General features: G+C 39.5%; 6 protein-coding genes, 1 non-coding gene and 1 pseudogene across 7 annotated transcripts; 4 read left to right on the top strand and 4 right to left on the bottom strand.

Moving 5' to 3' along the window:
* Positions 1-94: 94 nt before the first annotated feature.
* Positions 95-2,206, top strand: LOC121809617 (O-fucosyltransferase 23-like). Its single transcript, XM_042210340.1, has 2 exons — positions 95-320; positions 684-2,206. The coding sequence occupies exon 2, from the start codon at positions 776-778 to the stop codon at positions 2,081-2,083; it is 1,308 nt and encodes a 435-aa protein (XP_042066274.1). The 5' UTR covers positions 95-320; positions 684-775; the 3' UTR covers positions 2,084-2,206.
* Positions 2,207-3,425: 1,219 nt separating this feature from the next.
* On the bottom strand, positions 3,426-5,009 carry LOC121806600 (peptidyl-prolyl cis-trans isomerase FKBP17-1, chloroplastic-like). The gene is made up of 4 exons (XM_042206711.1): positions 4,676-5,009; positions 4,462-4,584; positions 4,049-4,165; positions 3,426-3,841 (listed from the first exon to the last, which is right to left on the bottom strand). The coding sequence occupies exons 1-4, from the start codon at positions 4,958-4,960 to the stop codon at positions 3,719-3,721; spliced, it is 648 nt and encodes a 215-aa protein (XP_042062645.1). The 5' UTR covers positions 4,961-5,009; the 3' UTR covers positions 3,426-3,718.
* Positions 5,010-5,088: 79 nt separating this feature from the next.
* On the bottom strand, positions 5,089-5,161 carry TRNAK-UUU. Its single transcript has one exon. It is a non-coding gene; the product is annotated as a tRNA-Lys (tRNA).
* A 199-nt stretch (positions 5,162-5,360) lies between these two features.
* Positions 5,361-6,372, top strand: LOC121806798 (protein PHLOEM PROTEIN 2-LIKE A9-like). Its single transcript, XM_042206951.1, has 3 exons — positions 5,361-5,518; positions 5,594-5,682; positions 5,852-6,372. The coding sequence occupies exons 1-3, from the start codon at positions 5,465-5,467 to the stop codon at positions 6,240-6,242; spliced, it is 534 nt and encodes a 177-aa protein (XP_042062885.1). The 5' UTR covers positions 5,361-5,464; the 3' UTR covers positions 6,243-6,372.
* Positions 6,373-7,416: 1,044 nt separating this feature from the next.
* LOC121806908 (protein NARROW LEAF 1-like) lies at positions 7,417-10,404 on the bottom strand. The gene is made up of 5 exons (XM_042207085.1): positions 10,107-10,404; positions 9,051-9,526; positions 8,847-8,990; positions 8,529-8,769; positions 7,417-8,449 (listed from the first exon to the last, which is right to left on the bottom strand). The coding sequence occupies exons 2-5, from the start codon at positions 9,510-9,512 to the stop codon at positions 7,593-7,595; spliced, it is 1,704 nt and encodes a 567-aa protein (XP_042063019.1). The 5' UTR covers positions 9,513-9,526; positions 10,107-10,404; the 3' UTR covers positions 7,417-7,592.
* Positions 10,405-11,303: 899 nt separating this feature from the next.
* On the top strand, positions 11,304-13,012 carry LOC121806910 (14 kDa zinc-binding protein-like). The gene is made up of 6 exons (XM_042207087.1): positions 11,304-11,462; positions 11,561-11,659; positions 11,929-12,015; positions 12,334-12,481; positions 12,556-12,673; positions 12,772-13,012. Exons 1-6 carry the CDS (start codon positions 11,440-11,442, stop codon positions 12,837-12,839), a joined length of 543 nt encoding a protein of 180 aa, XP_042063021.1. The 5' UTR covers positions 11,304-11,439; the 3' UTR covers positions 12,840-13,012.
* LOC121806909 (probable arabinosyltransferase ARAD1) lies at positions 12,944-15,803 on the bottom strand. Its single transcript, XM_042207086.1, has 4 exons — positions 15,022-15,803; positions 14,521-14,808; positions 13,940-14,305; positions 12,944-13,485 (listed from the first exon to the last, which is right to left on the bottom strand). Exons 1-4 carry the CDS (start codon positions 15,595-15,597, stop codon positions 13,297-13,299), a joined length of 1,419 nt encoding a protein of 472 aa, XP_042063020.1. The 5' UTR covers positions 15,598-15,803; the 3' UTR covers positions 12,944-13,296.
* A 4,017-nt stretch (positions 15,804-19,820) lies between these two features.
* Positions 19,821-25,933, top strand: LOC121808435 (annotated as a pseudogene).
* The last annotated feature ends 511 nt before the right edge of the window (positions 25,934-26,444 follow it).

The raw sequence follows: 26,444 nt of genomic DNA, 5'->3' as shown, positions 1-26,444 counted from the left end.
CGGTTGTATAAAAATACCAAGCCATTCACACGTAAAATATAATTTCAATTATTCAGAGACAGCTGTATACCCCACTAGTTTTTGTGTTGAAATAGATACTAGGCAATATATGCCCTCGTCAACTCCTTTACTCTGCGCCAATCTACTCAGATCAGATTCAGATCCATCTCTGACATTGTCTTTTTTCAATTCCTTTTTTGTCATTTTCTATGTACCTTCCTCCTGATCTCACCATCTGGCCGCGCTGGGGTTTCATCATATTTGTATCAAGCAATGCTATTTTTGAATTCTTGCCGAATCACTCTAAAAACAGAAAAAAGGTCAGATTTTTTAAATCCCAATTCTCGGATTTTGCCAATCCCATCTACTATTTTCATTGAATTTTCGTTTGCCGATTATGAGATTGAGGTTTGGGCTTTGTAGATTTTTGGGTTTGAGCTAGAAAAATAAAAAAAACATTCTTTTGAAAGCTCGAACTTTCTGGCAAATCTTTCTTTGGGTTTAAGCAACTTATGACTAAACCGTGTTGAATCTCATAAATGGGTATCTACATTTTAATGAAGTCAGTTTTACCTTTTATTTTTACTTTTTCCTAAATTTATTGAATCTTCCTTTCTTGAAATTATCGAAATTTTGAAATCAAACTGTAAATCTGTGTGTTTTCTTCTTCTGCCCTGTTTCAGGTATTCATTGATTGGAGGGAAGGAATTTGAATGAGTGCGGATTGCTAGATTCATTTTGATTGCATAGACATACAAATATATATAGGATTAGAATGGAATTACTCTGTTTGAAGCCTTTGAAATTCTTTGGATTGCATATGAATTCTCTAGCATACAAATGTGCTGCATTTCTTGTCATTGCTTTGATGATTAGAACACTTTGGCTTCCTAGATTCTCTAACTTTCGTGGAATTCCCAATAGTCGATTTAGTTTAGATCCGAATCTTGACAATGAGAAATCCAAGTTTTTGGAGGTTCCTCAGATTGTGTGGGGTTTAAACAATCAGAAAATTGCATTTGCAAGAGCTTGTTTGACTGCAAGAATGCTGAATAGAACACTTCTTATGCCTAGTTTGAGTGCCTCCTTGTTCTACAAAGAGGTTGAGCAGCTGAGATCTATTTCGTTCGATAAAGTCTTCCAGTTCGATGAGTTCAATGCTCGTTGTGGAGGGTTTGTCCGGTTAGGCCGTTACTCAGAGGTTTCAAACACGAGGGATGTGTTCGAGCTTCAAAAGGGGAGTGGGAGGAGATGGACGGTCGATAAGGATCTTCAGCAGTTGAGGGAGTTTGCTAAGGCTCCCTACGATGAGTATCAAACGATCCGAGTTGTTGGCAAGAATCCCTTCTTGTGGCACGATCATTGGCCTGCTAGAGACTACGCAAAGATTTTTGAATGCTTAGTGTTGGTAGAGGAGATATCTAGGGAGGCCGATAAGGTTGTGTCGAAGATTAGAGAAATTGGGATGGAGGAACGGAACAGAGTTGCTCCGTTGCAAAATAATGTCAATGCAACGTTGCAGACGATGCCCTATGTAGCTGTGCACATGAGAATTGAGAAGGATTGGATGATACATTGCAAAAAACTTGAGCGGAGATTGAACGTTAGCGAAATTTGCAGCAGCAAGGAGCAAATCAAGCAAAGAGTAGGCAACATTGTTGGATTAGAAACTCCTATTGTTATGTACCTTGCTGTTGCTGATGATCTTCTTGAAGATAACTCTATACTCGAGGGTTGGGGCGAGGGTTTGCTTCCTTACGAGAAGAAGAAGTTGGGCGTTCTTAACACGTACAAGAAGCACCCCTATCTGATCCAATCAGCTATAGACTATGAAGTTTGCTTGAGATCTAACGTGTTTGTTGGGAACACGTTCTCGACTTTCTCTAGCCTTATAGTTCTCGAGAGGACTCAGTTGATGATGAGTGAGGGTGCTGCACAACGGTGTGGCTTAGACGTTAGATGGCCTTCATATGCGTATAATTTGGAAGGTGAATCAAATGGTCCACGCGGGTGGGCAGCGAATATGTTGGATGTGAGCTTCCAAGCCATTAGTTATGGTTCAAACCATGTTTCTTGTCAATGATTTTAAGGTACATGATTTTGGCCTTGTATAGCTTTGTTATATTTTCATATTCTTGATTCTTATACTCCTTTTGAAATGTGTAAATGATATGAAATACAGAGTTATTGATCTTGATCTCCCTTATTTGTCGCTTGCATTTGAGATTTCACATTAATGAAATGATCTTGATCTGCCTCATTTAGTCATTTGCATTTGAGATTGCACATTGATTGAATTAGTGTTTGTTTTTGCATGGGATCACCTATGCCATTTCCTAATATATAATTGAACCAAGTAGAAAAGTTTTTAAGTTTTAATATTTCGTATTAAGTATTAAATATATACTACTAATAATATGCATATTAAATGATGTCGTGTATTCATAGGCAAAGCAAAATTGTTTGGCTCAGAAACGACAGCAACATATTAGACAGGCATTCTGTCACATGATGATTGAAAAAAAATATCTAAATTTCATCATTATTTTTATGTTAATTTTAAATTTGTAGAATAAATCAAAATTTGACATTTGTGATTTTATCAAAATTTTGTCTAAATTGTTTTATGATTGTTGTGTTGAATGGGAAACCTGTTATATAGTGAGGACGGCTCTAATTTCTATGAAAAAGACTCTTCCAGTCCAATTCACTGTAGGCCCATATATATTCATGTGCTATCAAAATCCTCAACAACTATAAAAGAGTATTTTAAGGAAATTTGATTAAATAATGTAATCTGATTTTTTGGGATGATGAGGAAATTCCAAGAAAGAAGGCGGTTTTTTTGGGCCTTTTCGTTCCTGTCATTAATAGTGGGAGAGGAGCAAACATACAACCCAAGACAGTGACTGAGAATTCAATAAAATGAAATGTGAAAAGTGAATAATTTTTCTCAGCAAAATTTTTCTTGGCTATAGCTGCATGACCCATTCACAAATTTTCAAACAAGCATCACAATCAAATTGATGTGGATTTTGATTATATACTATCCACTCAAATTGTTGCACTTGTTCAAAATCTTTGCTTTTACCACCTTAATTTGTCAAACTATGATAATGCGTTGATCACATCTTTCTTCTTGAAGAAAACCTCGTAGAGACCGTTTTATTGCAATTATAATTTCACTAGTCAGACTAAAATTTATTGGACAGTCAAGGTTGATCTACTTAATTAGAATACCATAATCATGCTATAAAAGATAGAATTGAGTGCTATGAAAAGATGAAACTGATATTAGGTGAGACTTGAGAGTTGTAACATGTATACTTTTAGTTTAGTCTACATAATGGAGTGATAAAATTAGCGATTTGACAAGATTTTTGAATGTCATCAACCTATTTTTAAAGAGGGTGTATTTCAGTAGATGGATTTTTGAACTTAGATTTGTATTTCAGTAGATTCCATATCCAGTAGGAGTACATTTTATGTATTGTAGCATCAGACAATTCAAATCACAGAAAATCAGTAGCAGACTGCTCCTGAAAAACAAGTTTAATCAAGAGTAGCTGTCTGAGAATCCATTGCCAAAAAAAAAACTACACAATTTTTGCATCTCTTGTTGATAGTGTGAAGTCAGAAAGTCGCCAAGTAGACAAAACCACATCCAGAATTCCTTGTGTATGCTATGGAGATGCGGATGGTTGGGGGATAGAAGAATTCATTGATGCCTCACACTGACCAGCTCGATATCAAATATGAGTGTCCCCAAGGTCAAGCCTTCACCATTGGCTAGACGAGTTGGATTGAATATAGTAGTGAATAACCTCTGTCTATCGAAAAACTGCAAACCAGGACTCAACTAAGTATTCATTCGAAACATACAGCAATTTCAAAACTTTTTCAATGAAGTACAGTATGTTTTTCTCGTCCCTGTTTTCTAATTGAACCTCAGTTGCAGAAAATTGTTTGCCGTTCCACTAGAAACGATGAGCATCAGATACTACTACAACAAAAACTTGACCACAGACTGATCACAGAAAGTACTTACATTAGGTGGGATGGGTTCTTGAGATGTATTCTGATATCCTTGTGATGGAGGGATAACGACGCGGCGAATGCCACCTACTTTCATTGTTCTCACAGCTGATTCAATACCAGATATGACCTGCATTAGTTCAGATGGTTCGAAGTGAAAGATCTGTGATTACTTCACATTCAAGTCGATGCAAAGATAGAACAGAACAATCACTACAAAAGCCGAGCGAGAGGAGGCAAGTCATTACTGTATCTATCTTCAACATACTAAATTTCCCCCCTTTCGGCCTATTAATTTCGCAAAAATTTCAGTTCTTTCACTGTGATTGTTGATTCTAAGTATCTCTTATTTCGACATGTATGAAATTACACCATCAATTAACCCAAATAAATAGGAGATTGTAGACTATTTGTATTAAATCAAACCTTTCCAGAAGCAAGAACAAATTGAAAAGGAAGGGGATCTCCATTCTCATCTTTATGATCGTAAGTGGAATCGAATCGCCATCCCTGCTTCGCCGCCAGTCTTCCATAGTAATGAATCACGACCTTTTTCCCCAAATCACAACCAACACCAATTCAACCCTTCCAATTCCAAACGAAATTGCGGAGAATTGTTATTTAAATAAGAGTATGATACCGTATCGCCGGAGGATGGAGTTTCGCTGGCGTCGTCACCCATCCGGAGGTCTAGGACCTTGACGCCGCCGGAGTTTGGAAGCTCAAAGAAGTCCGAAATCTGGGGTTTGGACCAACTAGCCATATTTGAATTGGAGAAGGACAAAAACGTGGTAATTGTAAAGAGTGAGAAAGCTCTTCTTCTTGCTGCAGGTGGCGATTGGGTGGCGTATAATTTGTTTGGCGGAACGTTAGGCGGAGAAAAGCGGATGGCGGCAAAATGGAAACGACAGGATTGAAGCGCCATTGAAATTGATAGTGTGAAAAGCTCAACCACTGAGAATGGATATACTGTATAAGAATAACGTGTGAAAAGCTCAACCACTGAGAATGGATATACTGTATAAGAATAACGAAAAAATGAATGTAAAACGACGCCGTCTGTGGGAATCGAACCCACGACCACGTGGTTAAAAGCCACGCGCTCTACCAGCTGAGCTAAGACGGCTTACGTTAAAGTAAGGGGTTTTAGTAGTTGAAGTATTTAAATATATTATTAATATAATATCCATAATTATAATTTAACTATATTATCAATGAATGAACTACGTATATCAATTAATGGAATTAAAAAATGGTGTGAATGGATGACATTTGTAGTACACAAAAAATGTTAGGATAGAGCATCCAAACATTAGCAAAATCAAGATGCACACGCCATTACAATTCTTTTCCTATATATATTCCCAAACACTTAGTTCCTTTTAGGCGTTGAGCTATATTCTTACGCGAACAACTACACATTCTCAATATGTCTACCACCCCTACTCCGCACCATGCTGGAGCACCATCACTAGAATTGAAGGTTTGTAACAACACATATTCATCTTCTTCCTTCAACTTTTACTCTATAATTAACATCTCTCTCTCTCTCTTTCAGCTTGATCAAAAAAAGATGGAAATCAAACCCAAAGACCTCAGCATCGTGTGGGGCAAAGACAATCGATACTGGAGCGTCCCGGATGATGGGTCAGTATAAACAAAACATAATAAGAACATATAATTGACAGATGGATGGGTTATTTACCATACCAAATTGTCCTCACATATGTATATATTAGTGTTTTAGTTTCCCTTAGTGTTGATGAAATATGATATCTTTTGTTATCATCCCTCCCTTCTATATAATAAATACTAGGGCCGCGGCAGAGCTGTACCAGGTGTCGTGGCTGGAGGTGACGGGTTGTGTGAGCAAAACCGAACCGGGTAAGGAGTACGAAGTCGGGTTTCAACTATCGTTCACGGCCGATGCATTCGGGTGGAGCGGCTCTCCGGTTTACATTTTGGCCAAGAGAGGAAAAAACGCGAAATTCAAAGGGAAAAAGTTCCCCCTCGACACCTCAAAAGAGAGCGAGGAAATCAAGACCAAGATTGATGCAATCAATAATAATTCAACCACAGATGAAGCTGAAGATGCCAATGCAAAAGAGGAGAATTCAAAGGTTTGTTTTGGTTTGTATGAAGTTTGGCGTGGCAAGTGGAAGGGAGGTCTCAAGATTCATCATGCTTTTATACATGAAGTCGATTGATTATTTTATCATCATATGTTAATAATTTCAATGCTCTTCACTACATTAATAAAGGATCATGAAATTATTTATGTATACTTGGAAAACTACTTGCTAATTCAATAAAATCTTACTATTTCATTGTGATCCAGTTTCAAGTGTTGTTAAATGTGTTGGAGTTGAATTTTTAATTTGATAATTACGATTTGTTGCATCAAGTTATGGTATATGGTTAATTACTTGTAATACCAAATTTTTAGTTAATAATTTATTGGTAGGACTAAATATTCGATGATCAGATTATTTTTACATTACATGATATTGTATTAATAATTATTTCCTCTGTAAAACTCTGTTTCTGTAGAACAGTGGAGATGTGGTTAGATCATAGGACTATATAGAAATATGGCATTAATAATTACGTTAATTGAATTGAAAAGTCATGACTTGCAAATTATATCTATACACATATTTTAGGGTGACCTCGTGACATACGCTTTGAAAGAGTATATAAAAAGAAATGGAATAGATTCAAGAAATTGGAAAATGAAAGAAGAATATATGCAGTGAAAGGGTAGGACTTCTGTAAAATGGAATCCCACTTTATTCTAGAAGTGGACAATTATACTAAAAGGAGAAATAGAAAAAGAAAAGCACCTCTTTATAATTATTTGTCCAAAATAAATGGAATAAAATTTTGGATGCAGAATAGGAAGAGACTAATACTACTAGTATGTATAGGTAAGATCATCTATTACAAATTCATATCCAATAATCTATTAGTTTTTTCATGAACCTCTTTTCTCAAATTGTTAGTTTCTTTTCTCTCACTCACATACAATGTCTCTAAGCTATCTTCCAATGGGGACAACTGACAACCACTCCAACGAAAGTCTTCGTCTCATCGAGTGTTTTTGGGACGGTGGCGTAGTAGTCGTGCTAGATATATATAGGTGATTTAGAAAATATAAAAGCGTTATATATCACTTTTTATAAACAAAGCTTGCGTATATGTATATGCTACCACTCGACGAGTATTGTATGTTAAAGCTACAAGATTTGGCATTTGTATCTATCTTATTGAGTTCATATCTATATTCAAATTATTGTATTGTACTAAGCTAATGCTACAAGATTGGCATTTGTATCTCTTATTGAGTTCATAACTATATTCAATATATTCGGTGCCACTTTATATGAGAATATGAAATGTATTAACAAGAATATGATTGTACACAATTACATAAAGAAAGCAGTAAACAATGAGGTTATGTTTCTCCCTCACACAAAAAAGGCCTATAATTACAACATTCACGATTACTATATGGACGAAAAAATAGGGAAGTGCTAATGCGAAACACGCTTCTAGTTTCATTTAGGCGAATAAGACAGCTTTCTTTTCTTACATTCTGCTTCACCTAACTGCAAAGAAACAGAAATTTCTTGTGCACTCTCACTATCCCTCTCCTCTTGGTTTGCCGGAGATTCGCCCGAAAACCTAGCAATGAACTGATGCTCGACCACCGGAGCTGCCTCAAGACGACTCTCGATGTGAAACTCATCATTCCTAAACAAGGGCGGTGAATCATCATCGCTAGAAGCCTGAGGAATGCTTAGAGCATGAACGTCGTAGTTGTCCTCCGACTTATCCTTGGCCGAGGCCCACTCTATCGGCCAAGAAGTCGAGTCTCGTGCATCCGATGCACTCCTCTGCTCCTGCAGAGGATCTTGAAGGCCTTGTGCACAAGTGATGAGATCAAGTTCAAGGAGATCAAGGAGACGCCCCAAATCAACTCCGCTAGTCCAGTTCTCCGGAGGCTGCCCTACTTTCAACTTCAAACGTCCCCGGTTAGATGTCCCGCCCCAAATGATCCCAACGGGGCAGGGCTTTTCTCCATTGGTGCTGGTTAATAGTATGAGGCTGCCACTGTCACCTTCAAGATCAAAGGTGTGCTGATTCTCTCCAACAACAAGAAAATCAGTGAAGAAACACATCCCTTTTTCGTCGTTGTATTCTAGAGAATATGCCATTATAGTACCACTTGTCAGACCAGAACTCCTCCCAACTTTCTCAACTTGCCTCCCAACGAGGCTCTCCACGCGACACTGCAGGTCGATTTTGTTGACTTTGCCTATCTCGCCTATGCCTTTCACGAGTGTGGTGGCGTTTCTCATGTTGAAGTCATCCGCGAATGGGATGAAGGCTCCATCAGCATGTACAAATGTCTCTACACGACGCGTGCGTTACAGTTAATATCAGAATCTACGAATGGAGGGAAACCAAAGTAGTGGTTTTGCTTATATAACCTGGATTTGTTCCTGCAAAAGTACCATACCAACGATCGTCACTGATGAAGGAAGTAGCTCTCTCAACTGCGCCTAGATAGACACCCGGTCCGAGGCTTGGTGGCAACGGATGGAACATTTTTTGACTTGGGAAATCAAGATCCACAGCTACATGCCTATTTGTGAGGAAACCAACCTGCCTATTTCCTGTTCTGCTTCTAACAATTGCACCTAATGTTCCAAAGGTTTCTTGGCTAGCAACCTACAAATGCAACGGGGATTGAACCATACAACGCAAGAACTTAAGCGTGGTCTGTTTCGAATGTGTTGTAGGAATACCTGAGAACCAGATCCAATGCATGGATCACTCCCACCAAATCCATCCACTAGCTCAGCGTAGAACTGCTCTTTCGGGGTAGCTGCAGGCGCTCCGTAGTAGGAGAATTCGACCACATCAACTTCACACCAAACACCTCCAGGTCCCTACAAAATCAACCATGAAGAAGCTATCCAAGAAAGTTGAGATTTTGATCAGCAAAATACCTCAAGAGCTGTAGGTAGGCATTCAGCAGGGTTGAGCCATTGCCTATGAACTTTTCTACCAACAAAGACAAGTATAGCTGGTATATCAGTCAAAGAGCCCCTCCGGATACGAAGCCCAATGGCTGTACCGAGACTAAACCGCCTCAGAAGCTTGCTGTGAAATGCCCTAATAGTCATCAGCTCGAGCAAGGTAGTGGCCTGCAACCCCGTTGGGCGCCCCCCATGGATCTCCGGCAAAACCCCCTTTTGAAGATTGCCAAAGTAATGTGTTCTATCCTCGGCTGCATCACCTATCCTACAAGCCGGCCATGAGAAGTAAGCAGCATTGCTCTCGGAGCCTCCTGCAGCTAAGCTCTGCAATGGCGGTGGACTTGAACCAGGGAGATTGAGATTGATGTCATACTCTCTCTCCAAATCCAAACCCAACTCTGAGGAACCAGAGTTATGTGCACTTGAATCCATTCTATCACTATAAACTGAAACAAGATCATCAAAAATCCATCAAACAGACTGCTAATGATAGGTATGGTGTGAGCAAGCGATATGTATCCTGATTTTGGCAGCATAAGTAATTAAGAGGAAACAGTCATGACAATTTTGATTGTAATTTGAAGAGTAATATCACAAACAGCAGCTACTGAATAACTCCCGTTTAGATAATCTAGTTTGTTAGAGAAGATCAATCACTATTTCATTTAGAGGAAAGCAAACCAATGGCCAAGATTGAGTTTTTATGACAGAAACTCAAACTCTTTCATAGAATAATGTCACTGCTGCAATGAAACTATGAAAATATCTGTTTGTAGAGTAGACCAATCATCATTCATTAGAGGAAAGCAAACCAACAGCCAAGATTGAATTTTCATGAGAGAAACAATGAAATGAGAAGCTTAAATACTCATAGATTACTAAGTCATGCTGCAATGAAACTAAGAATAACAGAGACTAAGAATATCAGTTCTTGCAGTTAAATTATCTAAAGAGTACTTCATGAACTGAGCAATAATCAAGACAAAATACAGAAGAAAAAAAAGAATTGAATACTGCAGAACTCACTCAAAGAAGAGCTGTATACGACAAGAAATTTGCCCTAACATAGGCTTGTTCTTCTACCACAGCCATATTCTTGAAAATTGAGAATGAAACTGTATCACAACTCTGAGTTCTTGAAGGGAAGCTTTGTGCATCTGGGACTACCGACTGCAATTTTCTAGGTGTAAATGGGAGAGAGAGAGCGAGAGGGGAAGGGGTAAATGGGAAAACTTTATGGGCACGAGGGAAAATGGTGCACATAAAGCTGTATATATTCAATTCTTTGTACGAACACATAGTACTAAATCTTGCAGTAGTATTTTAGCATTATTGTTTTTATTGAAGAAGAGGGAATGTGCAATGAGGTTCTTGGCCGCCTGGTGTCACAATCAATCTTGTACAGTCTTGCTTTTATGGCCACTCATGATATGAGTGATCCAATGATGCCACACGTTGGTCAAGTACTATTGATGAACAATGGTGGAAGTGAGAAACAGAGACGACCAAGGTTAAAGATTTCATTTTTATTGACCCATACACATTTTCTCCCTTAAAGCTGCGCATTTTTTCCTTCACAAATTAAATTCATTTTCCCTTTTCTTGCGCTATTGGAGAAGATGGTGCGTATGCATTATCCTTGCAGGAAATCTTGGTGCCAATCTTTTTTTTGTTTTTTTCTGCTTGTAGCAATTCCTGATTGCTAAATCTAGAAGAAAAGATATGGAGATAGTGCTGCACCAAGTTAGAGTGCCAATATATCTTCAAGTTTAAAACTATCTCCACTGTGTGTGTGAGAGAGAGAGAGAGAGGGAGACAGAGAAGGGTGCAAGCATTATATGTTGTCAGTTGGATCATCTTCACCCATTTTGTCAATTATAAAATGATTATGACTGTGGGACTCATCCTCCAATTTCAAGAATCCTGTTGAGGCTAGGGCTTTAATTGTTGGAGATTAGGAAGGTGGGGTCGCCACTGCCGGCGAGCTAACAGCACCAAGCACCATCTCTCTTTCTTTAATTATTATCTTTCCATTCAATTCCTTGATTGCTATGCAAAAATCCAATTTATTGACATGCATGGATGGATAGATCAAATGATCCATAATAATTTTAGATAGGAGTACAAAATAAAAATAAAGTATGAGACAGAACAAAGAAAAATAATTAAATAATTTTTTTTGTTATAAAAGAAAATTATTTAAAATTGGGAAAAATAAATAAAATAATTTAATCCACAGTAAAAAAACAGAAAAATAAAATTTGAGAATTTAAGGCTTCAGTTAAATTTGGAGTTAGACTGGATTGAGCTACAGCGTGAGAGAGCCCTGAGCCGGCGGTGGCGGGAGACAGCGACAGTCATGAATTCCCTCTACTTGTTGCGGTGGGCTCTCTATCTTTCTTTCCTCTTTTCTCCATTAATTTTCGCTTCTCAGTGCGTGTGTGTATTGAATTTGATTGGTAGCGACGTTTTTAAAACAGCGGCGCCATTTCTCTTCGAGCATTCAACTTTATCAAAACAGCTAATCAAACTGCCCAGATTCAGGATGCATCTATTCGTCGCCCTCTTCAGTTCCGCAGGTATTTGATTTGTACATCCAGTTCCTCTAGATGCTGTGCCTTTGATTTGATTATCTTTAGTTTTTACCCGTCAATTTCAAAATTTCCCCTTTCTACTCAATTTTTAACTAAATTGTTGATTAGTGTTCATTTCTAGCAACTGAAAGATTGAAACCTAGCACAATTCTGAATTTTGAACACTAGTGAGGAGTTAGGGTTTGTTTGTTATATGGCTGATTTGAATTGTGACATTTCTGTATTAGCTTTCTTAGGCATTGTGTTCCTTTCAGGGTTTTGTCATCTGTAAGAGCTACAAGCGATGAAGAGTTGGCTGCTACTGCTGCCGCCGCCAATGCTGATAGCGGCGCCCCAACAATGTTCGTATCTTTGCTCATCTCGTCTTCTTTACATGGATAAGTTTCAAATTTTCTCCCTGCGTATTAGCTACGGATAATGTTTACATTGAGATTGATCAGTTGCCGGCATCTGCATCATCTTTTCCTTTATCCGGAATTAAGGCCACAATTCAGATTGTGAATGATGATTACAGTCCTCATTCTAATCATTTTTCTTGTATGCTGTTTCATCAATTTCAATGGAAATGGTAGAGAATAGGAGAAGTTCTAGCTATTTTATCATTAAATGCTTTGGTGCCAAGAGAAAACTTTGATGCTCTCTGATTTGTGTCTCTCTAGATTTGACAAGATTATATCTAAGGAGATCCCATCTTCAATTGTGTATGAGGATGAATCGGTTCTTGCCTTTCGAGACATTAGCCCACAGGCCCCGGTTCATGTTCTAGTCATTCCAAAGCTACGCGATGGTTTAACCCAGCTCGGGAAGGTACTGTTATGTGTTTTTGCAATGGTTGGTTATACATTTCATGAAACTTAAATTGCATTTTGTGTGTTTGGTAGGCTGAAAAAAGGCATGAAGAGATATTGGGGCAGCTTCTTCATGCTGCTAAGATAGTAGCGGAGAAAGAAGGGATCAGTGATGGTTTTCGCGTTGTCATTAACAGTGGCGCATCTGCTTGTGAGTCTCTCTCTTTCCCCCTCTCTGCTGCTCAAATGGTTGCTTGATGTTCACAACTCTAATAATACATCTCTGTCTGTGTCTCTGTCTCTCTGTAGGTCAATCTGTTTACCATCTTCACCTACATGTTCTTGGAGGGAGACAGATGAAATGGCCACCTGGTTAACTGGAAGACTAGGATAAAAAAGCCAAGAGAATGGAGCTTCATTAGAGCATTCTCTCCTTTTCTTTCTTTTCTCTTTTATAGTCTTGTTTGCATCAACATTTTAGTTCGGATACCAGCACCACTAAATAACAGCTGCTGATGAAATTCATTAAAATCGAAAGAGGCTTTTGGTACATGGGTAACTATGTATTTCTGTGTTGTAATTTACAAACTGATCAGTTCTTCAATTCTAGTTATATCACAATATCAAGGACAGCAACCTCGTCCTTATTAAAATACTCGAATCTAGGTTGCTCACCAAGAATATATGAATTACGAATGACTACAGATTTAACTGCACCTGTAGCACTAGCAACTCCTTTCCTCCCTGCTCCACCCCACGTAACATGGCATTTGTATCGCACATCATTTGACACCAAGTTCGATTTCTATTCTGCAAAATGAACTCAATGGAGTATCACAGCGTTGTGCTTATGCCTGTTTGGTTTGAGCAGATACACGAACAGTCTGGCTCTGCCAGGTCACGCAGCACAATCCGTTGGTCGCGGTTACTCATAAGTTTTATGAGAGGCAACTTTTGAGAAACCTGCCGCCAGATTTCTTTGACAGTCCCATTGGGATCTTCATACTCGAAGTACCTCTTCACCTGAATATGATGAAAGAGCCTAGTGAATTCCATGACGGTAAAAGCTTGCTTGTGAGGATAACAATCCAACAACTAGTACCATGACATATTTCCTCCACTGAAAAAATAATGCAGCCTTAAGCTCCAACTAAAAGTGAACTCATTCGATTGACATTGGAACCACATGCAAAGCCCTTGGTGTAGAAAGAAATGATATGAAGGGATGAACTATTCCGACAGAATGCAATTTACTGAACTTACTCTGCACTTGCTAGCGGCTACAGCTACTTAATTACTAGTAATTGTTTTAAGCGCCAATCTTCTAATATTCCAACTGGTGTTTTGTGAATCTAGTTATAGCCCTGCGAATACACATACCTACTTCTCTACTCATGTCAATCACTTCTATGGTGAGATTTGCAGTGGAATATGACTTATTCAGCATGCAAGGTAAGGCTATTCTATTGAGATATACCTTTTGCAATTCCTTTTGGAACTTCAGAATCTTTTCCGGGCTGAGTTTTCTCAGCAACTTCACCAAGTGCCCAGGTTTAGTTGCAGAGGTGGAATCAACAAAAATGGCGATCTTTCTATAGTCTATGACATCTTCAAAAGGCAGCTCAATGTAATCACTGACAATGACAGGAACACATAAACTCACAATGGCATCAAATAGTCGGCAAGCTGATGGAGTATCACCAGCTGGATGCAAACAAAACTTTGATGTATGCATTCCTTGTGTTGCTGCACGGCGACTCTCCCTAGACTGTGCTCCATGTTTAATTATAACTCCCTCTTCATTCTCAAGCAGTTGGAAAAGCAAATCTCGAATCTTACCACCCTATAACCAACAATAAAAATCAAAGTAAGTTTAAATGCACACATAAGTTACCACACGGGTTGGCAGATAGATGGGCATCATAAACAGTTCTATGAGAAGCATGTGTCGTAATAGAAAACTCACTCATAGTGATTGTAAATTTACAATACATTTACATTAAGATAGCATAAAATTTGGAGAACAAGTGCATAACCCTAAAGAAGGCATCTTATTACCTCTTTTCGGTACCGATTCCCCATAAAGAATAGCAGAGACTTGCGGTTGTCCAGTCCAACATCCCCTTTGAATGTATTAATCCTATGTGAATACGGAAGAATCACGTCCTTAACCAGTGATGCTTGATTGCGAGCCAACCTCCCAAAGTCTGAAACTAATAGCACCCCATTTTTCACTCTATCAATGACCTTATACAGAGCATTGGGATCCTGACATATGAATACATGATCCCACCCATTATTTTTTTTCCAGTATTTTTGTTCCTCCAGCCAATCCATCAAAGCCTCCTGCATCAGTCAGGTATACCATCACTCTACCACCTAACTAGCTGCTTAAACATGTACTCTATCAAATGCTTCGACATTTTGCTCTTTCTTCAATATATCAATAAAAGGAGTAGAAATCAAAGCAATTTGTAGAGTGCGGCACAAAGCATTGAAGAACGGATTTAGTTGGTGCCAATAACACTTTAATAAGACAAATTCGACATGAAACCGCACCTGAGTTTGCTCGTCACTATAGACAGTCTTATCAGAAGTCGCGTTCGCAGCGGCGGATCGGACGGGATTAGCGACGAGACTCAATGAAGAGAAGAAGGGGACATAGAAGAGGTCAGCTTCCTCGGGGTCCGTCACGCGAGTCACAGCCGAGTCAATCCGCTCTTCACTCGGACGATTCATGTCGGAAAACAGGTACCACTCGGCGGAGTGCTGATTCCCAGGGTACTTGAGCAGCGCATCGTCGGCGACAGGCTCCCCACCGCGCGCCGCTGCGTAGCTCTCGATCACCCCGTACGTGAACCTCCTCGGCAAATCGTACATATATATCTTCACTTTGTCAGCGCGATGGAGAGAAAGAGCGTTGCGATTGCCGAGGGCTGCATCGATAGAGGTAGCGGATCTGTTGTTGGGGGGAGTGTGGAGGACGAAGGAGTAGAAGGCGAGAAGGGATAGGAAAGAGGCGAGGACGAGCGTCGGCCGCAGGAGAGATTTGCTGGGCATTTTAATCGGAGTCGGTTTAGTGCTGTGCGGCAGAGAGGCGGCGGGAGGCGATCGGAGTTTGGGGCGGAGATTCATTTGCGAAGGGGTGGAGGAATCGCCGATCCTGATGATTGAATTTCCAGATGCCGGAGGTCTCAGATTCGGTTCGGTTGCAGAGTTCTACAAGCGCCGAACCGGAGTGGCGCTAGGAATATGGGTGTGGAAAAAGTCGAATTTTGATTTTATCTTAATAAAAAGTCGAATTTTGATTGACATCGGACAATAACACATTGGGAAGAACGAATTTCAGTGAATGATTATCGATAATTAATTATGTATCTAATTGTTTAAGGTGCAACATATCTATAGACATTTTATTGTTATTGGTGTGATATCTATGTCGGAGACCTTCAATTTCACTTCAAGCTAATCAATCTTTGTAGCACTAGAGAAAATGTGGATTCTGGACTATTAGGTTGCCTCGAGATAGAGAATGAGATTTTGGATATGATATTTACACGTACATTTAACAACACGAAAATAACATTTTCACATGCATAATTCTTTTAGTACTAATAAAAAAAGTGCATCAATAACTGGTCTTAGTTAAATAATTGTGTGTTTACTGCTTACCAATTTGCATTCATGAAACTATTGCCAGGTTGCCAAGAACAATTTAAAGTTGTACTATAGTATATATACGCACTAGTAGACATATTCCTCTCCTTTCCGGATTCAGGAAACATGAACTATGAGTCCCCGGGGAATGGGAACATGTCATCTAACAATGCAAGGGAACTTGGTCATCTAACTATAAATGATTTATATTCTTAGAGCACCCGCAACGCGTGCCGAAACCGTTCCGCGTGCCGTTCCGCCGGAACGGTTTCGCCGCGGAACGCGTTGCGGCGCTGCATTCCGCTCCCGTCCCGTTCCCATTCCGTGCCGGGTGCCGACGGCACATAACGCGGCACGGAACAAGCCGCCACGCGCCTGGGCGACGTGGCCGATCCCCGTGCGTGCGTGCTTCCCACTCGCCGGCCCGCGAGTGGGACACGTCAGCAATGACGCAATAATTATTTTTTTTTTTATAAAAATCAAATTTTAAAAAAAAAAAAAAAAAATTTAAACGGTAACATTACCGTTTTTTTTAACTTTTTCTTAATTTTTTTAATTTTTATTTTTATTTTCTTATTCTATAAATACACCTAATTCATTCATTTTATACACAACTACACATCTATTCTTCCTACATCAACATCAATTTCTCTCCAATTTTCATATTCTATCTCTTCAAAAAATGTCCGGCGACGGCAATTACGGTGGTGGCGGCGCCGGAGGGTGGGATCTCAACGCGTTCGGCGATTGGGAGACCATGTACAACACACTTGGTGGTTCTGGGTCATCGACGCCGGGCACGCAGGGGTCGGCGACGCCGGGTGGGTACCAACCACCCACTTTCGATGTGGATGCCTACGCTCGAGGCTCCGGCTCGCGGCTTTCCCAGGGTTTGTCCCAGATTCGGGAGGATATCCCCGTTGAACCCACTCAGGGAGGAGGCCGAGGCGGTGGAAGCTACAGGGCTGCGTCTGAGGCACCCGAGGAGGATGAGGAGGAGGAGCCGGAGGATCTGGGCCGGCATCCCTACACCAACGAAGAAACAAAGGCGGTGTACACCGCCTGGCTCACCGTCTCATATGATCCCATCGTCGGCAACCAACAAGCCGCCAAGTGCTTCTGGGAAAAGGTCCGTGATGTCTACCACGAGACTAAGCCGAAAGGGGCCCGGAAGCGCAAATATACAATGCTTCGTGCTCACTTTGGCCGAGTCGATTTACAGGTCAAAAAATTCTGCGGGATCTACTCCACCGAAGCGGCGCACTACCAAAGCGGAGCTTCGGGCGCCGACATACTGAGGGCGGCTATGCGCGCCTTCCACCAGGACACCGGTGTACAGTTCAAATATGTTGATATTTGGCAGCTCGTCAAGGACGAGGAAAGGTGGGCCGGTGGTGTCCGCTCCAGCTCGGGATCAACCTCAAAGCGGACGAAGCACACGACGAGCGGCCAGTACTCGTCTGGTGACACCGATGCGCCCAGTGATCGTGGCACGCAGGAGGTTGGGGTTACGGCCGCCGAGTACGAGGGATCTAGCCGTGGGCGCCGTCGTCCGCAAGGGACGAAGGCGGCGAAAGCGGCTAGAGCGAGGAAGGGCCGAGGAGAATCAAGCCAGTCGGCCTCGGGATCGGGCTCACAAGGAGGCTCGAACACACTTATGGTGGCGTACATAACCGCCACAATGGCGGACACTTCCCGCTTCTCGTACGCCCAATACACGGCCTGGTGGAACGGAATTGTGCATATGGCAGGACTACTTGGTCTTCCCCCTCCCCCTAAACCTCGACCGCCTCCGGAGGATGATTCGCCGGCGGAGTAGTTTTTTTATTTTCCCACGTTTAATTGTGTGTTTTTTATTGTGTGTTTTTTATTTTTTTAGGATTTGAATTGTGTGTGTTTTTTTAATTTTTTTAAGTTTAAGTTGTAATTTTTTTTAATATTGTGTGTTTTTTAATAAAGTATGTTTGTTTTTTAATAAAGTATGTTTGTTTTTTAATAAAGTGTGTTTATTTAATTTAATTTAGTTGGAAATAAAAATAAAAATTGAAATAGAATGAATAGTAATTTAAGGAACGGTTAAGGAACGGTTAAGGAACGGAGGGTTGCAGGTTCCGTTCCTTAGTTAAGGAATGGAGTAAAAAAGTACAGTGGGGCCCTCAAATAGTGGTTTAAGGAACGGTATAGGAACGGTATAGGAACAGCGTTGTGGATGGCCTTAATATGATGAAGTGCAATGCTTCTAAAACTTTGTAATAGATGGTATGTTTGGTTGATGCTTCCTCCATTCATGATTATGTATCTTTCGTCCATGCACAACTATCTTTCTCCTTTACTTTTAACTAACTATTGTCGGCAATAGACCTCATACTGTCCTAGTTCAATTCACTCACATTTTATTATAAACTTATAATAGTATATAAAAATGAAAATCACACTCTATTAACTTTTTCTACCTACTTGTCATTACATTTACTAAACACAAACTTCGTTACATTTACTAAACACAAGCTGAGTTAACTTATGATCATACACTAATGCCTTTGTTTTGTTGAATGAATTCATTGTCTTAAATTACAATGAATCAAAAGTTGTGCCTCAGTTATAGCCTATCTTTCGTCATCTGGCAGGAGGTGTTTTTGGGATGTCCTAGTGGATGTCCTAGTGGGATGTCCGCCCACTAGAGATGCTCTTAAGATAATGTGCATGTGATCCAGAATCCCAGATGATTTAGGCTCTTTCAGTTTTATACCGATTCTCAAATTTCATGTGATTTTAGAATCGTCTAAAATTTTACTATTTATTTGGTATACACACGCACATTTGTGATGGTGCGTGTATAGGGATTTTTATTAATTGAAAACTGTATATCATGCCTATTATTTTGATAAACCATTTTTAATGCTCGACTTATTTTGTATACATGACAATTTATACTTGTTTTATGAAAAGAGAAACAAAAATAGCGACAAGTGATGGCATATCACACCACCAATTTAAGGGGACCCAGTTGTCCAGTGATAACTCATAAATCAAATTTAGAGTTAAAATAATGACAGTAAAAAAATTCAGATTTTATTTATTAAATTATAATCGAATTATTATTAGACTCAATCATATTAATTGTGAAAAGGTATATTACTGTAATACTGTTGTGGAGAAATAAATACATATGTGGTTTTTTTAAAAATTAACTCCTATTTTAATTTTCTATAGATAGGAGAGAGAAAATTACAACTGATGTCAAGAAGGCTCGAACACGGAAAATTACAACTGATGTCAAGAAGGCTCGAACTTGGCACCTCATGCAATAATGTCTAAACTTGGCACCTCATGCAATAATGTCTAAGTTCCTTGCCGTTAGGACAAAGGCTCTGGACAAATACATATGTGTGTTTGTGTCTCTTTAAGATGAATAAAAAATTAATTCTACCAAAAAAAAGAAAAGAAAAAAGATTAAGCACGAGATTTTTGCCATAGACTTTCTGATCAGCCTCAAAGCCGAGATTTGTGTTTACATGTTAATAAAGCCACTAACTAAACTACTCAATTTTATATTAGTACTTCTAATATATCATCATTTAATATAACACTTAATTCAACGTGACTATTGACTGATTTAATCTGAGAACTGATGGACCAACTTTTTCATGTATATAAATCTCACTCCTTGTTCGGTAAATAAATCATCTATTAACCGAATGCATACCAACTACTGTGAAATCTGTGGACTCTCTTCTCTCTCTCTTGTGATAGAGGAAGAAGGCAACAGATATTAGAGAGAGAAAGCTCTGACTCATTTTAACATGCGGTCCCCATGAAAGCCTGTTCACTTCTCAGAAGAGCTAAATGGAGCGGTCTGTTACTCCCTACTTCCTTCTCTCTTCCTGCATACCTTAATTCCCAATCAGGATTTTGAATTTTGCTCGCCCAATTCTCAGCTTATGGAGTGGTGAAATGCTCGTTTTCTCGATTTTATTGTGGTTTGTTGAATTCCATTTTCCATCTGGTATTTGTTGACGAGTTTGGGGGGTTTGAAAACTGCATAGCAAAGTTGGAATTTTTTAATAAAAGTGAAGACGATGGAATGTGGAGATGAATTTGATGCAGAAAATGAAACTACCAGGGGAAGTATGTGGGTTTTGGACCAGAAGCTTGATCAGCCTATGGATGAGGAGGCTGGAAGGATTAAAAATATGTATAGAGAGAAGGTAAAATGCCACATTTGTTATTTGCTTATGGCTTGAACTAAAATTGAAATTCTTCAAAAGTATTAATGACCAAACTATAAATATCCATTTTATTTAAATTTTTAGGGATCTTGCATTAATGCCATCGTTTTGTTGCTTCCTTCTTGTTGTTTATACTGTCTGAAGCCCAACATGTTTGTTCTGCTTCCTTCTTGACATAACAAATTATTGATTTGTTCTGGCTCGGTAGGATTGTTAGTTGTATTACTTCTAGGCTTAACTTATGCTTACATGATGACTGGCTGCCAAGTGCATTGCTTAAGCTCAATCGAATTTGTTAAGTATCAAGAGGGTAGAGTTCTGCTTGCATCATGTGCAACTGTTTTAAATGCTTTTGTTTGAATTTTATTCTACGATACATGATCTTAGGCAGTAGCTTATTAACACTACAATTCAGCGTGTTGTATTGTTGTCGAGGATAGTTCGTTTGCTGTTTGTTGATCAACTTTTGCTTATACAGAAATTCTCGGCACTTCTGCTGTTAAGGCTTGCATTCCAGAGCCTCGGAGTGGTTTATGGAGACTTGGGAACATCTCCCTTGTATGTGTTCTATAACATTTTTCCTCATGGAATTGAAGATCCGTAGGAAATTGTTGGTGCACTTTCTTTGATTATTTACTCCCTTACGCTGATACCTCTGCTTAAATATGAGTTCATTGTGTGTAAAGCAAATGACAACGGTCAAGGTAAGCTTCGTGTTTTCCTACTATTTTCTAATGTCTTATTAGATACATTACATAAATGATATTGTTTCTAGTTAGTAGTTCCTGGGATTGAACAATGCTAGAGCAAATGTGTGCAACTCTGCCTTATACTTATTTAATAGCTTCACAAAAATCTCAAGGAATTACTTGGGGGAGGCGGGAATACATATTCTAAGCATATAATCTGTATTTTATCCTTTGATAGGAGGAACGCTTATTCTTTATTCTTTACTCTGTCGACATGCTAAAGTCAAAACAATTCCCAACCTACATCGGACTGATGAGGACCTTACAACATACAGTCGAAGCACATTCCATGAACATTCACTTGCCGGAAAAATCAAGAGATGGCTGGAAGCCCACGCATTTAGAAGGAAAGCCCTTCTTATTTTAGTACTTGTTGGGAACTGCATGGTGATTGGAGACGGGATTCTCACCCCTGCAATTTCTGGTAAGCAAGCAACTTTCCATCGGCACACTAATTCTTATTTCCAGTTTATTGTCAAGGCTGTGTTTTTCAACCATGGTTGATCTGTATACTTTCATGCAAGTTAACAAACTGACGATGCTTTTGAACTTGCACTTTACTGTTTTGTCGCTGTTACATTTTCAAGTAGACATACTGCTATATCAAACAAATTAATTGCTATACTAGTAAACCTGAAGCCGTTACTGACTAAATTCTTTATTAGAGCATCTCCAGTGGGCGGATGTCCCACTCGGACATCCCAAAAACACCTCCTGCCACGTCACTAGGACATCCCACCCCATTGCCACATCACTAGGACATCCCCTGCATAATCCGCCCTTCCCATCGCCCTTCCCACTAGGACATCCCGCAATAAAAAAAATCATAAATTCACAAATAAAACAATTTACGTTTACGGAAAATAAAATTTGACCGAGAATACGAACGGGAAAAATTAACAACTGCATCGGAAAAAACATACATGATTCGAAAAAAAAAATTTACATACTAGTAAAAAAAAATGCATACATTATCACGTCAACCCCTCTGAGAGAGAAACTTGTTATTAACACAAGTGGTGCGAATGAAATAAAATTCAACGAGCCGTATATATAGAGTTTTAAAAAAAAAAATTAAAACAGGACGTCCGACCGGACGTCCGACTTGAAGCCACAGTGGCGGACGTCCGCCCGCCCGTCGCCGGGACGTCCGAGGACACCCGACGTCCTCACGGGACGTCCGTATCCGACCTTCGACCTCCCAACGGCGGACGTCCCAGTCGCCCTTCCCGGTGTCCGACCGGACGTCCTACCGGAGGGGCGCCATAAGAGATGCTCTTAGAATGGCAAGTATCCTGCACAAATTGGATCTTATATGCATTGAAATGAAATATGGAGGCTTAGAATTATATTAGACTGAATTCTAATCAAAGGAGGAGGAATGAAGTCTTGACATATATTTAGTTTAACTTATATTTTAGGATGTTTAGCATCTAGGCATTTAATCCAGCAAGTTCATTCTTAGCTCATTTTTTATTCAATTTCAATCTGCCAAGAGACTGAGAATAATTTGGAAACATCAGGCTGATATCAGATTAACTCTCAAAGTCTCACGAGAATGGTGAAAATTTAAACTGGACATTCTTGATTCTCACCTGTTTGTGAGCATCTCTTTTTACAGTGATTGGCTTCAAAGATGCTAATATTCTTTTTCACTGATGCACCAGAACACGGTCCTATACAAGGTATTGTAAGAGCTATTGGTGCCCATTTGTTTTTTCAGGATACTCATAACGACACTTCTACTTGCTTATCAAGGCATTTTGAATAGAAGATACGGAATGAATGCTAGCAATCAATTCTTATATCAATATTTGCATCTTTATTGGCGCAGAATAGTTAATTTTATCCCCACATTGTATAAGTAATCGTAGAGTTACTCATTGAGGAAGTTTAATGTTGCAGTTCTCTCTGCTTCTGGTGGGATCATGGTGGATCATCCAAAGATGAGCAGTGGTATTAACTCTATAAGTATACTCTATCTTAATTATCTGGTACAGTTAAGTTTTGCAGAAAGATTAAGAACAACTTCAGAAAAGCCAAAAAAAAGGGCTACTAAACCCTTATTAATATGATTAGGTATAGCCTAATGACCAAGTAAATGTTTGCCATATTCCAATAAAATAATGGTGTACTAGCGGACTATATAATTTGAATTGATGGAGCATATTATTTTCAAATAGTACATGTTTTTGAATCACCCTTGTCTTTAAGAATTAGGAGTAATATTTTTAAAAATTTTACTCCCTCCGTCCACGAAAAATAGGGCTATTCCATTTTTATCCCTCGTTTTGGAAAAATGATAATAAATAGTTAAAGTGGATAGAAAGAAAAGTAAGAGATAGAGAAGTCTCTTGTCTATATTATTCTCTCTTACTTTTCTTTCTCTCCACTTTAACTATTTATTATCATTTTTCCAAAACGAGGGATAAAAAATGGAATAGCCCTATTTTTCATGGACGGAGGGAGTATGTGTTTATGTTACACCTTTTTCTTCTCTTTTATTTATTTTTATTTTTAAGAATTAATTTTACTTTCCATGCTTACTTTCATACTTGCATAGTCATCAACAGTAGTTGGGTTTATGGCCTTCGGTAGAAAATTAAGCTGATGTTTATTGGTGCAGATGTGGTTGTGCTTGTTTCGGTTGTCATATTGGTTTGCTTGTTCAGCGTGCAACACTATGGCACAGATAAAGTTGGCTGGCTTTTTGCTCCAATTGTGCTGCTGTGGTTTGTCATGATTGGAGGCATTGGCATCTTCAATATATATAAGTATGACAGGTTTTCATCTCGTCTCTCTCTCTTTTGTCACTGTATCTCCCTCCCTCTTTGTCTCATGCATGCACACAGGCACACATGCAGATACATACACATCCATTTAGTCCATCCATCTTATGTTTTCAAGCATCCAGTCTTTATGTACTGTGTATTATATCTGAATGTCAGATGTAGAGATTAACTTCTAAAACTACTAATTATTGCAGGGACAGACGCACTTTTTGCTGATCTTGCCCATTTCCCACTTTCTGCTATACAGATTGCTTTTACAACAGTTGTGTTTCCTTGCCTTCTACTTGCTTATTCTGGGCAAGCAGCATACCTCATGGAAAACAAAGAACATGTGATAGATGCCTTTTACCGGTCAGTTCCTGGTAGGACTGAAGTTGACTCTACTTTTCAGATGAAATTCATAGATAGGAGCTGCTTTCCTTAGGTTTTTTATAGTCTTCATATTTGATATTTGGATAGGTGACAAAACCACCTGGTGCTAAATTGGAGCAATCTGAGAATACAATAGCATAGGTTTTGTTGACTTTAGAGTTGACAGCACTAGTCAATTTATCAAAATACTTGGCATGATTGTGATTACTTTCAACTTTGGTAGTAGTATAAAATTTGTAATCAGACATTGTTTTGATTCCTAACTCACCTGTTTAAAATTATCGGTGCAGAAAGAGTATACTGGCCAATGTTTATTATTGCAACTTTAGCTGCTATTGTTGCTAGTCAAGCTTCCATATCTGCTACTTTTTCAATAATAAAACAGGCCCTTGCATTAGGATGTTTCCCAAGGGTCAATGTTGTACATACATCAAAAAAGTTCCTCGGGCAGATTTATGTTCCTGACATGAATTGGATCCTAATGCTTCCATGTATTGCTGTTACTGCCGGATTCAGAAATCAAAGTCAAATTGGCAATGCTTATGGTGAATTTTCCAGAACGCTCATACTTATTAATTCTAATCCAACTCTCAACATGCACCCATTTGATGTTATATACTATTATTCACATTTACACATAATGTTGCAACAGGTACAGCAGTTGTGATTGTTATGCTCGTGACGACTCTCCTGATGATCCTTATAATGTTACTAGTTTGGCACTGCCACTGGATGCTAGTTCTACTGTTCGCATTCCTTTCTCTAGTCCTGGAGTGTACATATTTCTCAGCTGTGCTTCTCAAGGTCAATCAAGGTGGTTGGGTGCCGCTTGTGATAGCTTCTGCCTTTCTAGTTATCATGTGTCTGGCACTATGGTACTGTTAAAAGATATGATTTGAGATGCATAGTAAGGTATCTATGGCTTGGATTTTGGGGCTCGGTCCTAGCTTAGGATTGGTCCGTGTGCCTGGAATCGGACTTGTGTACACCGAACTAGCCAGTGGCGTGTCTCATATCTTCTCACACTTCATCACGAACCTCCCAGCTATACACTCAGTGGTAGTATTTGTGTGTGTGAAGTACCTTCCAGTGTACACAGTCCCAGAAGAAGAAAGGTTTCTTGTGAAATGCATCGGCCCCAAAAACTTCCACATATTCCGTTGTGTGGCAAGATATGGCTACAAGGACCTTCACAAGAAAGATGAAGATTTCGAGAAGAAGCTATTCGACAGTCTGTTCATGTTTGTTCGGCTCTAGTCCATGATGGAAGGCTGTTCCTGTTCTGATGACTACAGCTTGTATGGACAGCAGATGGGTGCATCCACATCAGACTGCGACCTTACATTCTCATCAGTCGAGTCCATTGTCCCTGCTAGGTCCCAAACACAGATAAGCAACACGATCAGTTCAACAATTGCAGATATAGAAGAGGATGAACTGGAGTTCCTGAGTAAGTGTAGGGATGCAGGGGTGGTTCATATCATGGGAAACACCGTGGTTAGAGCAAGAAGTGTTGGAAACGTGTAAAACTTGGAGGATTTTGGAGGCTTTTCACATGGACTAGACCTATGGCCTTTCAACTTGTGTAACCTCTAATTTCTTTATGTTATATCTTGAATGCCAAGCTTTTCAAGTACCATCCTCTATCCTATAAATAGATGGAGTTTTGGGAGATGAGAACACCAACAAATCATTCTCTCCTCTCTCTAGCTCTCAAGCATTCTAGTTTGCATTAGGAGCATTGCATTGCTCGGTTCTCGCCTCCAATTCAAGTTCGCCGGAGCCTACGAGTTTGAGGTGCTTCAACTCGATAGGAGGGAAGTCGTTTCATCTTTGGGGACATTACGCCAATCCGTGAGCACTAGCCGAGGCGTATTTCGTCTTGCGAAGAGAGAGTCACCTCGACTCGACTTGAAGAATACTACTTCGTTGTAATTTATATTGTTACATTTACCTTCCAGTTTTTGTTCTTTTGTAATAGCAAGGGTTGTCTGTGTAAAGGCTGCAATATTTCCAACAATCGCAAGACGAGATATTGTACTCTTGCTGAAATCATGTCGACCGAAGCTGGAATGAAGAAACGAACAGTCGCAATGTTCATGGGCTACGAAATGGTTAATTCCTTTAGATCCATTCTCTTGAGAATTGTGTTTATCGTTTGTCATTTGATAAGCAAGACCAAT

This window comes from Salvia splendens, chromosome 6 (assembly GCF_004379255.2).
Source record: "Salvia splendens isolate huo1 chromosome 6, SspV2, whole genome shotgun sequence".
In the NCBI taxonomy this organism is placed as follows: Eukaryota; Viridiplantae; Streptophyta; class Magnoliopsida; order Lamiales; family Lamiaceae; genus Salvia; species Salvia splendens.
The sequence above is the reverse complement of the archived record's forward strand: the minus strand, read 5'-3'. Positions and strand labels throughout refer to the sequence as shown.

Excerpts from the sequence above, each read along its gene's own strand:
- LOC121809617 (XM_042210340.1), top strand. The coding sequence starts at position 776 with ATGGAATTACTCTGTTTGAAGCCTTTGAAATTCTTTGGATTGCATATG.
- LOC121806908 (XM_042207085.1), bottom strand. The coding sequence starts at position 9,512 with ATGGATTCAAGTGCACATAACTCTGGTTCCTCAGAGTTGGGTTTGGAT. Across the intron at positions 8,991-9,050 it reads GCCTACCTACAGCTCTTGAG|GGACCTGGAGGTGTTTGGTG; the intron begins GTATTTTGCTGA and ends TTGATTTTGTAG. Across the intron at positions 8,770-8,846 it reads GCATTGGATCTGGTTCTCAG|GTTGCTAGCCAAGAAACCTT; the intron begins GTATTCCTACAA and ends TTGCATTTGTAG.
- LOC121806600 (XM_042206711.1), bottom strand. The coding sequence starts at position 4,960 with ATGGCGCTTCAATCCTGTCGTTTCCATTTTGCCGCCATCCGCTTTTCT. Across the intron at positions 4,166-4,461 it reads TTGTTCTTGCTTCTGGAAAG|GTCATATCTGGTATTGAATC; the intron begins GTTTGATTTAAT and ends GAACTAATGCAG. Across the intron at positions 3,842-4,048 it reads AAGAACCCATCCCACCTAAT|TTTTTCGATAGACAGAGGTT; the intron begins GTAAGTACTTTC and ends CCTGGTTTGCAG.
- LOC121806910 (XM_042207087.1), top strand. The coding sequence starts at position 11,440 with ATGAATTCCCTCTACTTGTTGCG. Across the intron at positions 11,463-11,560 it reads AATTCCCTCTACTTGTTGCG|CGGCGCCATTTCTCTTCGAG; the intron begins GTGGGCTCTCTA and ends TTTTTAAAACAG. Across the intron at positions 12,482-12,555 it reads GTTTAACCCAGCTCGGGAAG|GCTGAAAAAAGGCATGAAGA; the intron begins GTACTGTTATGT and ends TGTGTTTGGTAG.
- LOC121806909 (XM_042207086.1), bottom strand. The coding sequence starts at position 15,597 with ATGAATCTCCGCCCCAAACTCCGATCGCCTCCCGCCGCCTCTCTGCCG. Across the intron at positions 14,809-15,021 it reads ATAGTGACGAGCAAACTCAG|GAGGCTTTGATGGATTGGCT; the intron begins GTGCGGTTTCAT and ends TGACTGATGCAG. Across the intron at positions 13,486-13,939 it reads TCCAAAAGGAATTGCAAAAG|GTGAAGAGGTACTTCGAGTA; the intron begins GTATATCTCAAT and ends CATCATATTCAG.
- LOC121806798 (XM_042206951.1), top strand. The coding sequence starts at position 5,465 with ATGTCTACCACCCCTACTCCGCACCATGCTGGAGCACCATCACTAGAA. Across the intron at positions 5,519-5,593 it reads CACCATCACTAGAATTGAAG|CTTGATCAAAAAAAGATGGA; the intron begins GTTTGTAACAAC and ends TCTCTCTTTCAG. Across the intron at positions 5,683-5,851 it reads TGGAGCGTCCCGGATGATGG|GGCCGCGGCAGAGCTGTACC; the intron begins GTCAGTATAAAC and ends AATAAATACTAG.